This window comes from Seriola dumerili, unplaced genomic scaffold (assembly GCF_002260705.1).
Source record: "Seriola dumerili isolate Sdu_G_001 unplaced genomic scaffold, Sdu_1.0 BDQW01000012.1, whole genome shotgun sequence".
Taxonomy (NCBI): Eukaryota; Metazoa; Chordata; class Actinopteri; order Carangiformes; family Carangidae; genus Seriola; species Seriola dumerili.
Window position 1 is genome coordinate 2,061,507 of NW_019174267.1, and position 14,623 is coordinate 2,076,129.

General features: G+C 47.3%; 1 protein-coding gene across 1 annotated transcript; it reads right to left on the minus strand.

The window, feature by feature from the left end:
* Positions 1-495: 495 nt before the first annotated feature.
* On the minus strand, positions 496-13,541 carry LOC111225240 (multidrug resistance-associated protein 9-like). The gene is made up of 30 exons (XM_022749993.1): positions 13,447-13,541; positions 13,052-13,198; positions 12,777-12,924; positions 12,431-12,667; positions 11,960-12,133; positions 11,300-11,447; positions 10,808-10,956; positions 10,558-10,665; positions 10,110-10,316; positions 8,845-8,916; positions 8,633-8,757; positions 8,488-8,560; positions 8,006-8,209; positions 7,482-7,616; positions 7,325-7,392; positions 6,800-6,903; positions 6,552-6,638; positions 6,272-6,358; positions 6,069-6,172; positions 5,645-5,827; positions 5,317-5,543; positions 3,288-3,425; positions 2,410-2,599; positions 2,029-2,118; positions 1,735-1,927; positions 1,422-1,581; positions 1,265-1,343; positions 1,068-1,181; positions 822-986; positions 496-588 (listed from the first exon to the last, which is right to left on the minus strand). The coding sequence occupies exons 1-30, from the start codon at positions 13,539-13,541 to the stop codon at positions 496-498; spliced, it is 4,104 nt and encodes a 1,367-aa protein (XP_022605714.1).
* Between the last annotated feature and the right edge of the window lie 1,082 nt (positions 13,542-14,623).

The window sequence follows — 14,623 nt, forward strand, 5'->3', positions numbered from 1 at the left end:
TGGACGTTGCTATAACGGAACTTACTGGGAAGTATCAGCGTTTCTTCTCATATCATATTAAGAACTTCATTCATGGTTCTGATGACACTGCTTATAATTAACAACTCTGCCTCTTTCACATGAATCAGAGAAACCAGAGTTAACTGAGCCAGGTGATAACCAGCTTCGTAGTACCGGTTATCAGGGCGGTCAATGTTAGGTTCAGTTAAGCTGGATAACTTAAAGTTATCCCGGGTATGTTGAACTTTCTTCACAGTACATGCTGGACTCAGCAGATCTCAGTCTGTGGCATGAACAGACAACAACACACATCACTAATGTAAACACAAACAACAGCTGATCGTCTTTTATTATAAATGAAACACTGAAAACAGCAAATACAATTTATTTAAAATGTTTTAAATTAAAATAATAATTTGTAAAATTTAACCAAAGACTGAAAACTGCAGCTAATCAGTTTGTTCTGGCCATCACGCTGCGGTGCGTTTGAAGACTTCAGGACATCACAGTGTTAGCAGCAGTCAGCAGGGAGGAGAACAGCGAGTCTGGTCTTTGTTTCAACACGTCTGGATGATCGAACTCTATGACCTGCAGGACGATGACACACAGAAGTCACACAGAGGTCACACAGAGGTCATACAGGAAGCTGGAACATCACAGTCTGTTACAAATCCATGTTGACCCTGAACATCAGAGCAGGAGGATCAGGATCCAGAGTCAGACCTGGTTCCATTAATCTCCTGGTCCTGGTCTCAGGTCTGAATGACGACCAGAGTCAGTGCTACAGAGACCCGGTCTCACTGAACTGGACTTGCAGTTACCTGTCCGTGGTCGAGGACCAGGACCCGGTCCACCTGCAGGATTGTGTGGATGCGGTGAGCGATGGTCAGTGTGGTGCAGTGCTGGAAGGAGTCTCTGATGGTGATCTGGATCAGAGAGTCCGTCTCTGCATCAACAGACGCCGAGGCCTCGTCCAACAGGACAATCTGAGGGACAGACAGGTAAACAGACAGGTAAACAGACAGACAGGTAAACAGACAGGTAAACAGACAGACATGTAAACAGACCTTGGAGTTTCGGAGCAGAGCTCGGCTCAGACACATCAGCTGTCTCTGTCCCGCAGAGAACGTCCCTTCGTCCTGTGTCAGCTCGGCCTGAAGTTTCCCATCCAGACCTGAGACCTGATCACAGAGAGACAAACAGCTGATCAGTCGTCATAGACTCCTGAACCAGCTACAGGTGGGACAGGGACAGACAGACGTACTGTGTCCTTCATGTAGGTCTTCTCCAGAGCTGCCCACACCTCTTCATCACTGTGGACACTGAACGGGTCCAGGTTGTACCTGCAGACCAGCAAACACTCAAACACCTGTTTCTGACAACGTGATGACAATGAGGGTCCTAGGGCCAGGTGAGGTTACCTGACAGTCCCGGTGAACAGCACAGGGTCCTGGGGGATGATTGACAGTTTTCTGCGGAGGTCAGACAGACTGATGGACGTGATGTCCACTCCGTCGATCAGGATCCTTCCTGCAGCTGGTTCCACCAGTCGGAACAGAGCCGCCGCTAGAGACGACTTACCTGGACCACAAGGACCCGTTACGTCTGCAGCACCTCATCATCACAGCAGGAGGTCAACACCTGACTACACCTGATTACACCCAATTACACCTGATTACACAAGCTCTAACCAGCTTTACAGTTTCTTCTGGGACATGGGTCACATGCTCTTACCAGACCCGGTCTTTCCCACGATGCCCAGCTTCTCCCCGCCGCTGACGTGGAGCTGCAGCCCGTTGAGGACGACAGGTGAGTTTTGGCTGTACCTCATCTGATAGTCCTGGAAGGTGATGGCTCCACACTGAGGCCAGTCCTCTGAGACCTGGTCCACCTGGCCCACCGGCCCAGAGCCCTCTGACTCACAACCCTGAATCGCAACCAACACTGACTGTGACTAATGTGAAACCAGACCAGACCAGCAGGATCCAGCTCCCAGACAGTGATGACCCCTCCCCCCTCCTAACTGACCGTGATGTACTCGAGCAGCCGCTCCACAGAGATGAACCGGGCCTCCACCTCCATCAGGGACTGGATCATATACTGACAATTACTGGTCAGCTGGAACCACAATACACACACACACACACACACACACACACACACACACACACACAGTACTTTATATGGCTCACAGACCATTAGCTGTATCAGATTCAGTTCGTCTCTTTATATCTGAATATTGTTTATATCATATTCAATTTCCAGAGTGGGACGTCACATGTCAGAGGTCAAAGGCTGGTGCAGTTATGTACATGAATTACTTCATATCCACAGTCTGATGGACGACTGTCCTTTTTATTTCTTCCTCTAGAGAACTTTGAGTATGTTTCACCTGGATGACAGTTTTACCTGGACGATGAAGCACAGGGCGAGGGCTTTCATGGGGGGGCTGCGGATATCATTGGAGCTGAAGATGACAAGCAGAGCAACCGGCAGCGCCATGACAGCGCACAGAGAGTCGACTAGGAAACACAGCCAACGCATGGCGTAGTTAAAGAGCAGGAAGTGGTTGGCGTTGATGTCAGAGAGTCTCTGAAACCTGCAACACAAACAGGACCAAACCTGAACACACACACACACACACACACATTTGTATCTCTGGACTGTCAGTGAACACAATGTCTAACTGACAAAGACAATTAGCTCAGAAACATCTGGCTTCTGAGAAAATCATCTGGTGCAACTAAACTGAATCATTCAGGGAGGTGATGTAACCTGAGGCAGCAGTGAGCGGGGACAGTATGGGAGGGGACATTGTGGGCGTGGTCAGTGTGGGGGTGGTCAACGTGGGCATGGTCGGTTCACCACAGAAAAGTTTAGTCCACATTAACGTTGTTTTCAGGTTTCAGTAGAAACATGATTGTTTGGATAAAAAAATCTTAATGTAAAAAAGTGATCTTCGTCCACTAACTAGAAGGTCGGTGGTTCGATCCCCAGCTTCTCCAGGAAGTTGAAGTGTCCTTGGGGCCAGGCACTGAACCTGGTGCTCAGTATGAGTGTGTGTGGGCGATGTGGGATTCTCCATGTAAACACAGAACACAGCACTCTGACAGACAGGGGGCGCCACCATTAAACTGAGGATGTCTTGTTCAGCAGGAGATGAGAGTCTGAGTTTACTACTGAGGTCAGACAGATGTTAAAGCAGATGTCAGATATTCAGACAGATGTTAGATGTTCAGACAGATGTAGACAGACATTCACACAGATGCTGAAGCAGATGTTCTTACAGTTGTGTGTACTGCCATGTCTTGTTGTAGGCCTGGATGGTGCTGAGGCCCTGAGCGATGGAGGAGCACAGAGAGATGCAGGGAGAACGACTGATGTTCTCCATCTTCTTTAACTCACAGATGTTTCTCAGGAACATCCTGCAGATGATAAGACACATGTTCAGACAGATGTTCAGAGACATGTTCGGAGAGATGTTCAGACAGATGTTCAGACAGATGTTCAGACACATGTTCAGAGACATGTTCAGATAGATGTTCAGACAGATGATAAGACAGATGTTCAGACAGATGTTCAGAGACATGTTCGGAGACATGTTCAGACAGATGTTCAGACAGATGTTCAGACACATGTTCAGACAGATGTTCAGAGTCATGTTCAGACAAATGTTCAGACACATGTTCAGACAGATGTTCAGATAGATGTTCAGACAGATGTTCAGACAAATGTTCAGACAAATGTTCAGACAGATGTTCAGACACATGTTCAGACAGATGTTCAGAGTCATGTTCAGACAAATGTTCAGACACATGTTCAGACAGATGTTCAGAGTCATGTTCAGACAAATGTTCAGACACATGTTCAGACAGATGTTCAGAGTCATGTTCAGACAAATGTTCAGACACATGTTCAGACAGATGTTCAGAGTCATGTTCAGACAAATGTTCAGACACATGTTCAGACAGATGTTCAGAGTCATGTTCAGACAAATGTTCAGACACATGTTCAGACAGATGTTCAGATAGATGTTCAGACAGATGTTCAGACAAATGTCAGAGGTATGTTCAGAGTTATGTTCAGACAGATGTTCGGAGAGATGTTCAGACAGATGTTCAGACAAATGTCAGAGGTATGTTCAGAGTTATGTTCAGACAGATGTTCGGAGAGATGTTCAGACAGATGTTCAGACAGATGTTCAGACAGATGTTCAGACACATGTTCAGACGGATGTTCAGACACATGTTCAGACAGATGTTCAGACTGATGTTCAGACACATGTTCAGAGACATGTTCAGACTGATGTTCAGAGACATGTTCAGACACATGTTCAGACACATGTTCAGACAGATGTTCAGACACATGTTCAGAGACATGTTCAGACACATGCTCAGACAGATGTTCCGACAGATGTTCAGACACATGTTCAGACACATGTTCAGACAAATGTTCAGACACATGTTCAGAGACATGTTCAGACACATGTTCAGACAGATGTTCAGACAGATGTTCAGACACATGTTCAGACAAATGTTCAGACACATGTTCAGACACATGTTCAGAGACATGTTCAGACTGATGTTCAGAGACATGTTCAGACACATGTTCAGACACATGTTCAGACAGATGCTGAGACACATGTTCAGACTGATGTTCAGACACATGTTCAGACACATGTTCAGACAGATGCTGAGACACATGTTCAGACTGATGTTCAGACGGATGTTCAGACACATGTTCAGACACATGTTCAGACAGATGCTGAGACACATGTTCAGACTGATGTTCAGAGACATGTTCAGACACATGTTCAGACACATGTTCAGACAGATGCTGAGACACATGTTCAGACTGATGTTCAGACGGATGTTCAGACACATGTTCAGACACATGTTCAGACACATGTTCAGACAGATGCTGAGACACATGTTCAGACTGATGTTCAGAGAGATGTTCAGACTGAACAAAGGTGAGTTTTCAGGTAAAACACCTGTAGGTGAGGTCAGCAGTGGTAGATTATATCAGCTCAACACCTGGAGCTCAGAGTTCTGGATCAGGACATCCAAGATCAGTTTGTTCCAGCTGTTATCTCATAACAATCAATATCGACCAATAATCAATATTTCAGCTCAGCTACAGTTGTCACATTAATTAGCTTCATTAATATTGGTGTGGATTTATCCAGTAGCTGCTAATTAAACTGATTTCAGCTGATCCCAGAACTGATCTTTACTGATATCTGTAGTTATTGACGAATGATGACTGGGGCTCAGGAGGTCTGGGTCTGCAGGCCTGATCCAGTGGAGGACTCACCTCAGGAGCAGAGCGAAGAGCGTGATGAGGAGGAGCAGCGGCAGCAGCACGATGGGGAAGATGACGGAGGTGACGACGCAGGCACAGACGGCGATCAGACAGAAGACAAGCAGAGCGTTCAGGTGGTGAGGGACTAAAGAATCCACCTCGTCCTGGTACCTGGAGAAACAGCTGAGGATGCGTCCCATCGGATTCCACTCAAAGAACCTCATCGGGCTGTCCAGGATCTGAGGGAGACGGCAACCAATTAGCTGATCACAACTACAGTCGCACAACAACAACACCTGGTACACAGACCAGAGGACAGTGTCTCAGTGGCCAGTCTCACCTTCCTCAGCAGGCAGTTGTGCAGCGTGGTGGCGGCGTGGGACGTGATCTTGATGAAGCAGAGACATTTGAGCGTGCAGACGCTCAGCAGGAGGACGATGATCAGAGCGAACATCAGCTGGTAGAAGAGAAGGTCGCCGTTCACTGAGACGTTGCCTTGCTCCGACGCTGTCACGTTGGCAGTCTGAGGAACGACACAACAACTTTACATCTTCACAATAAAACAGCCTCACAGACACCACACTCCCTGAAATGATCATTACTGCCATTATTGATTCATCTGATCAGCTTAACAAGTAATTGTTTGTTTACAAATTCTCAGATGAAAAATATCTGTTATTAAAGTTTCCTGAAGTTTCAATTCTTTCATTTTGAAACTGGATTTAGTTTGTTTGTGTGTGTGTGTGTGTGTGTGTGTGTCTGACCCCGTGACCCTGGGAGAGCCAGTAGCTGAGCCACCAGTAGCTCAAAGCTGCATTAGTGATGAGGACGATGAAGATGAGGAGGATGAAGAAGCTCACGCAGAATCCTGCAGGAAGTTAAAAATAAGTGTAATGCTTTTATTTTGAATTTGCTGGCTGACATCACTTCCTGTTTTCATTCGGCGTGTCAGTGTGTGTGTGCTGACCTCCTGCTGCCTTGTTGTACTGGTGGAACGTTCTCCATGTGACCAAACCTCGTGTGTTGTTCTCCTGATCGATCAGCTGATCAGCAGCTTCACAGAGAACACACATGTTATTGATCTCTTACGAGGGGGGGGGGGGGGGGGGTTTAGGTTTCAGGAGGATGAAGAAGCTCACGCAGAATCCTGCAGGAAGTTAAAAATAAGTGTAATGCTTTTATTTTGAATTTGCTGGCTGACATCACTTCCTGTTTTCATTCGGCGTGTCAGTGTGGTGTGTGCTGACCTCCTGCTGCCTTGTTGTACTGGTGGACGTTCTCCAATGTGACCAAACTCGTGTGTTGTTCCTCCTGATCGATCAGCTGATCAGCAGCTTCAACAGAGAACACACATGTTATTGATCTCTTACGAGGGGGGGGGGGGGGGTGGGGGGGAGGGGGGGGGGGGGGGGGGGGGGGGGTCGTGTAACAACTGTGGTCATCAGAGAAATGCTTACAGATGTCCTCGGCCAGTGAGTGGCAGACGTGAACTTACCTCTGCAGTCAGGTGAAGGTGCGTCTGTGTTTTCATCTGTCATGTCCAACGCTGTGAGGTCCAGAGAGAAGAATGCATCATCAACAGAAGGCGGAGCTAAACACCTGAGAGTAACCACCTACAACTGAAGACTACAGGTAAACAGCTAAGTCTCATCTCCAAGGAGAATCTGGATGTCGAATCAAAGGAGGACAGAAAGGAAGAGGAAGAATGAGAAGAAGAGGAAGAGGGAGAACAATAGGAAGAGAAGGAGGAAGAGGGAGAAGAAGAGGAGGAAGAGGGAGAAAAAGAGGAAGAAGAGGAGGAAGAGGAGGAGGAAGAGGGAGAGGAAGAAGGAGACGAAGAGCTGTCCCCATGTCTCATGTACCTGGATTGACGATGCCTCGGTCCATGTGACCGTTCAGCTCCACCTCCGTCTTTTTCTTGTCTTCTTCTTCTTCCTGAGGCTGGAAACAGGAAGCAGTACAAAGATTGAACAAACTAAATAAATACTGAGACCCTGAGAGCATCTGAGGAGCTGATCACCACACCCCCCTCTTCAGCTGGATCGTCACGGAAACAAACCACACCCCCCTCTTCAGCTGGATCACACCCTGTCAGAGAAGCTGAACAGAGACTGAACACATGGTCAGGTATGAAACCAAACCCTGAGCTGCAGCAGCTGTGACTGTCTGGATCTTACTGTGGTTTGCTCCTTCAGGTGTTTGGTGATGAGCTCAGCATAGTGTCCCTCCACCTTCATCAGGTCCAGGTGACTTCCTGTCTCCAGGACCGAGCCATCCTTCAGGACCAGGACCTCATCACAGAACTCCATGTACTGATGGACACAAAGAGACAGAGACAGAAGATCAGATTCATACTGAGTTAGGCTGAGACCATCGGGTGGACTGACAACTACAAACCACACTGTCTTGTCTCTTGAAGTCATTTTGTGTCTGTCAGTCTGGGGGTCTATGTGGGGGTGGGGTGGTAGCGCGGCTGGCGGGGGGGGGGGGGGGCTTTTACTGAGTCAATGAGCTTCAAAACAACAAAGGTTATGACCAGTGTTACTGTCTACAGCAAGAAACATATTCAACCCCTGTGTTGTCCTCGAGTCAACAGCAGAGAAAACTCCAATATCTGAATGATCTTTGTTCAACTTGAAAGTCGATTGCGTGTGTGTGTGTGTGTGTGTGTGAGCAACCCACTCACACAGTGTGAACCTACCTGCAGCTGGTGGGTGACCAGTATGATGGACTTCCCCTGCAGATCTTTCTTTATGCACTCCTCAAAGATGTGTTTCCCTGCATGGGCGTCCACAGCTGATAGCGGGTCGTCCAGCAGGTAGATGTCTTTGTTGGAGTAGACAGCTCTGGCCAGACTGATCCTTTGTTTCTGCCCCCCTGACAGGCTCACCCCCTGCTCTCCTAACTGAACACACAGAGTTACACACTGCATCTGTCAGGACCTTCACACCTCAGGCTGATTCTGCAGCAGCTGAGAGTCTGTAGACACAAAGACTAAACCTTGTCTGTTGTCAGATGTGAATATTTGCTGATGTTCTTGTCAGTCATGTTCATATGTAGTTTCAGCGGGATATTATTCTTACACCTAAATGATATCTTATTGCAGGTTTTTACAGGTGTGTCACCTGGACAGCCACTAACATGAAACAAACAGACAGTCAGGTATCAGGTTCAGTTTCTCACCACAGTCTGATCCCTGTGAGGCAGGATGCGGAGGTCGGCCTCCAGGTTACAGCTGCTCAGGACTCTGTTGTACCTGCAGAGCACCAACACACCGTCACTGCACATCCACTCCTCCTTTACATCAGGGGGACAGTTTATTTCTTACCTGGAGCGGTCCAAAGGTTCCCCCATCAGTATGTTGTCCTGGACAGTCCCATAGAAGACCCAGGCCTGCTGGGAAGTGTAGGCGATTGATCCGTCAACTGAGACTGATCCCTGATGCAGGTGCATCTGATACACAAGACAACATATAGTCTGTACCTGCTGAGATCCAGTGTGTGTTCACAGGTGAACATGATGTAGACTCAGGTAACTCACCTGTTCTAACAGACTGCAGATCAGCGACGTCTTCCCACTGCCAACATTCCCACACACACCCAGCAGTTTGCCCTGCACCAGAGATACACATCATCATTAACACAGAGTGCTGGTCCACACTGATCCTCAGGAGCATGATGTTAACCAGCTGCTAACATCTGTGTCCAGTGGAAACCCCTCATCTCTGGGTTACAGAGTATTTTCAGATGAAGGTTGACTGGTGGAGAGACCAGATCTCATCAGAGCGTCACATCTGGACTTTCCACATTCATTTGCAATACATCCTTTGTAACAGAATTATCAAAATCAGGGGTTTTCAAAGTGTGGGAAAGTGACCCCCCCTCAGAGAACATAAAGACAGCTGAGAGACCACTTCTCTGCAGAGCCATGTCATGGATGTCTCTTAACATTGTGTGTGACCTTCTGAGGCTGTATTCTAACGATCCACCGAACTGATCCAAACATCTGAAGCGCATCTTCAGCTGACTCTGCTTGTGCATAACAGGCAGAGAGTGTACGCTCTGTGCGCTCGCCAGTGCTGAAATACTGCGACACGGACTTCAGATCACAGTGCAAGAGTATTTTCTATTTGTGCTGGATGGGGAAAATGAAACTGTGTTGGTCTGAAACTAGTAAAGAAGGGTGTAAGACGGAGCCCTGCATCCCTGATACTGCAGGAGGTTGATGCGGGGACGCACTGTAGAAAGGAATAAACGTAGATCATACTACTCCTCTCACTGTAGGACCTGAAAATGATCCATGTTGCCACATGTGGAGATGAGTTTAGCTACCCAGATGTTTACAGTCTTCTGGTCTAGTTTACTAGTCTACTTTTCTCATGCTGTGCCTCCTCTGAAGGTCAATGGCGCCCCCCAGGGGAGGCCCACCTCACACTTTGAAAACTGCTGATCTAAATGACAGTTCACGCATGCTTGATGTAAAATGCCACAATCATTATCAATATTGTTATGATAAACATTATTTTATGATCACAGTCAGGTGAATGGCAGCGACCGGAGACATGAAGCCTCCCGGCCAGAGTCCAGTGTTTGACTGGGGCCCAGAGAGGACAGACACTGCTCTGTAAACAGGACAGACCCACATCAGAATGAGCTGCACACGTCACTGTCCAATGATTCACATCATCCTCCGACTCCTGCAGCTGCAACAACTCGAGCAAGGTTTAACCCTTTCTGATCCACACTCATTCACAGCGTCGCTCAGAGTAAAGACACTGGTAACAACTACATAGTCAGCACTGTCACCTTGTTGAGGGTGAAGGAGACACTTCTCAGGGTGGGCATCACTTCAGTGTGTCTGCTTTTGTTATCCAGGTCGTCCCTGTCCTCTGTGTTGTGGGGGTGGAGTGGTTTAGTCCAGGATAGTGTGGCCTTGTCCATGATGATGGCTTCTGACCTGTGGTCTGTCTTCTGGATGACGTACGACTCCGGATTCTCTATCAGCAGTAACCTCTGCAGCCGCCCCACACACACACACACACACACACACACACACACACACACACACACACATAGACAGACAGAACCAAAATGTGAAGGTAGAAAGTCAAACTAAAACCTGACTGTGTGAAGTCCTTGGCACTAGATTTAATTGTAATGGAGAACCATCGGTCCGCACTGAACCCAGAATGACAGAATCAGCTGACACACGACTGAAGGAGGAGACGTTGGGGTTCGGTCAGGTGTCAGTTACCTTGAGACGAGTCACTGAAACAGCAGCTTCAGCCAGGAACTTGACCGCCGTGGGCGACATGGACAGAATGAACCTCATGCAGTTGAAAATGGTGACGACAGGAAAAGCCTGAAGAAGGAAGAGCTCCACGGTCAGTTCAATCCAGCAGCGCTCTCTCTGACCCTTCCCCTCCAAAAGCAACAGTCAGAGGCCCCACCTCTTCAGCGAGGAGACACAGGTGTGTACAGGTACACCAGCTGTTTGAACTCACTGTGCTGGTGCTGAGAGGCAAACCCAACCAGGTGTGAACGATGAAGGTGCAGGTGGCGGCGATGATGGGGACGAGGGGGCTGATGGTCACACTGAAGTTCTGGATGAGGGCAGCCTTTTCCAAAATCCTTCTCTCTGCTGTCCTGATTTCTGACACACACACACACACACACACATTTCACTATCCCTGTGGGGAACAGTCATTGCATTAAATACTAAAAGCCTGAACCTGATTCTAACCCTAAAACCAGGTCCTCAAACAGACGTCTAGACCCGTGGGGCCCTCAGTTTTTGGCCCCAGCATGTGTCTCTTCTTCATCTCAAAGTCAGTCACAACAATCATTCAGTTTTAAGAAACCTCTTGTCACCAAACACTCAGGCCGGAGAACAGTCAGGACAGTTTTCCTCACTTAATCAAATGTTTCCAGCCCAAAACCGTGTCCCTCAGAGTTCCTGTCCAGGACCAGGACTCCTGCTGTGATGAGTACCATACCTGTGATCTTCCTCTCGAATGACTCCTCCCACACGTACATCTTGATGAGTTTGATGCAGGTGAGGACCTCGCTCATGGTTCGGACTCTAGTGTCTGTGATGGCTGAAGCTCTCTGCTGGTACACGTTAATGAGCCTGGCAAACACTAACTGACACACACACACACACACACACACACACACACACACACACACACACACACACATCACTGTTGGAGACATGAAGATGTTCCTGCTGTCAGAACAGACGTCCATGAGCGTAACTTGCCCTGCAGCGTTGAGAAAACTCACATTCAGTGAGCGGCTCCATCAGGAATGGTGTGATATGACTTTACTCAGCTATGGCGATGTAACACAAAAAAACTCCCATAGAAAATGAATGGAGAGACGTCTCACGGGGGACGGGCTCGCTCTAACACTGATGAACTGATATTAACCAATAATAATGTCTAGTTCAACACCACATGATGATGTTCTGGTGATGAGCGCTCACTCTTGAGAATGAGACGATTTCATTATCAATTCATCTATAAAATGTTTTTATAACAATGTTTTAAGGGTAACCCTCACCCTGTCATAGTAACACCCGGTTCTTAGTCTTTATGCTAAGCTAAGCTAACCACATCCTGACTGTGATGTGTGTAAGCAGTGTGTCCAGAGACCTGCAGCAGGATGAAGATAAGGAAGATGAAGAAGCCGATGAGGGCGGTGTAGTCCAGGATGTAGCAGGAGTAGACGGAGCAGATGATGAGCAGCAGAGGGAACGGCAGAACCAGAGGACCCAACAGGACGGCCTCAAAGACCCGGTAACTGTCACTGGTGAGGACATGGACCATCTGACAGACAGACAGGCTGTTATTATACAGATGCTTTCAGCTGCATCAGCTGAGCTTCACTGTCCATTTAAAAACAGAACATTTAGGAAACATTTAGAAAATGTATTTAAGAACTGTCAGGAAAAACAAAAAACAGCTGGTAAATCACAAGAGGACAAAATGTCAAAATTATAATTTTACAATACAAGTTACAATATTTTGAAAGTAAAAGCTAAAATATTTTCCCAATAAAGTTGTCCTTCAGTTTGTGAAGTTGAATAAATTCAGACTCATTTATTTCTGTTGGTTGTTGCAAACCTGTCCCAAAGAGACTCCGGTGTGTGTCCTCAGAGAGATGATCTTGTTGAAGCCCAGCATACAGAAACCTGCCTTCAGCCTGATCCCTGTCCTCAGGTTCATGGCCCAGCTCAGACTGAGGCAGCCGACTCTGAAGAGCTCCACAAAGACCAGAACCAGACACAGAGCCACGCCCCTGAACACTGACCACATCTCTGGGTGGACCACGTAACTGAGGATCTCATGGACCAGGACGCCCTGACAAGAAACACAAAGAGGACACGGAGACATGATGTCACACTGTGACAAACACTGTGAAACACTGCGGTGGTTGTCATGGATACACTGTGATGCTGAAGAGACGCACTGAACCAACAAACAGGGCCAACATGAAGAGGACGGTGATGACGAGGACCAGAAGAAGTCGGTCTCCCTGGAAACGAAGCAACACTCGAGTCAGAGACGCTTTCTGTAGACCGACTGCACACACTTCCTGTTCCCAGAGCGTCTGAAGCCTGAACACACACACACACACACACACACACACACATTAACACACACTTCCTGCTTACACAAGCTCAGACCTGAACATACACAGTAAAATTATTATTATTATCATCATTTTTATTATTAGTGTCCCACCTGTCACCATTGACGTGGGCTCCGTCCAGAGGAGACAGACTGAGTGAGCTGAAGTCCAGCTGTTTCCTGGACATGGACCACATCACAGGAGTCATCCAGGACATGGTGCTGAAGGACAGGAAGCCTGCTCGGTCCAGAGGACTTGACCTGGATCCAAACAACCAGCAGTGTCAGTAAAGACCTCATCGCTGTGTCTCACCTGTCTACATGATCATCTGTCAAACCTCTGAGTCAATTAGGTTTGATCTGCTGATGAAGACAGTATGACATGGTAGAAAGCTGCACAGCTGCCCTTGAGTGGGCTGTGTTGATTGTGCTCCTTCTTTTAAAAGTCACTGTGCAGATAGGAAAGTATTAAGTGCTGTATCTGTCCCAGTCTGTCTCTGATGACTTACCTTGACCCTGCCGCTGTCTCTGATAGGCTTGAGGAATAGGTGGGAGGAGCTGTAGGTCTCCTCCAATCAGCTGCAGGGGCTGTTTTACTGTCCATCTTGCTGAGACAGAGACAGAAGTGAGACCAGTCAGACAGACACACCTGTTAATGTACCTGAGCTGCGATTGGCCAGTCACTGTGTGGGGGCGGAGCTTAGCTAACAGTCAGCTATGTGCATGTGTTCAGTCCTTCCTCAGCCGTACAGACCTCAGTGTTAAACACCACACAATCAGAAGCTACGTAAACAGGAAGCATCATGATTTGTAACAGAACTTACCAAAATAAAAGTTGTAGGATCTGAGAGATAGATGGACCTGGTGTTCAATCTGATCCTGAGTCAACAGTGACTCTGTCAGTTAGTCACAGTAAATATTGAGTGAGAACCAGTGAGACCTGTTTTAATCCAGACCCTAATGCGGAGGGGGGGGTCTGTAAAAACCAGATCCAGCACCTGAGACCTGAGCTGTCATGTTAGTCTGCTCAGAGTCAGAGGCTAGTTTCTGTTCCAATCCACAACCACCTGGTCACTGATCACAGGTGTAGTGTTAATAAAGAAATCTGTTTTTTGAATCTTGTCTTGAGTTTATGAGACTTTCTCAGTGAAACCTGTTTCCACTGTTAAATCTCCCCTGATGTTACTGAACTCACCACAGGAAACTTCACCAAGTACAAGTGCATCTGATGTTTGATATCAAAGTGTCAATCAGTGGAAATATTGAACAATTCAACAAAACATTTGATTTTCTCCACCTTTATATTCCTGAAACACTTTAACTTCTCCAGCACTGATCTCAGAACAGCCACTTCAGTAGTTAAACTCCAGCTTACTAACCAACTAACCAACTAATCAACTTACTAACATTAAGAACAAAAAGAGAGACATATTTAAACATACTGGGCTCCATTTGTACCAGAAATACAGCAAACAGCAACTACACTAATCTCCATCTACAATCACTTCTATAAATATTTACCATTAACTGACAATGGCTCTCTCCAGTGGCAGTGTTGTTAACCTTACACACACACACACACACACACACACACACACACACACACACCACACACACACACTCACACACACAAACACACCCACACCACACACACACACTCACACACCACACACACACCACACACAC

Excerpts from the sequence above, each read along its gene's own strand:
- LOC111225240 (XM_022749993.1), bottom strand. The coding sequence starts at position 13,541 with ATGGACAGTAAAACAGCCCCTGCAGCTGATTGGAGGAGACCTACAGCT. Across the intron at positions 12,925-13,051 it reads GCCCACGTCAATGGTGACAG|GCTTCAGACGCTCTGGGAAC; the intron begins GTGGGACACTAA and ends GTGTGTGTTCAG. Across the intron at positions 6,173-6,271 it reads GTACAACAAGGCAGCAGGAG|GATTCTGCGTGAGCTTCTTC; the intron begins GTCAGCACACAC and ends AACTTCCTGCAG.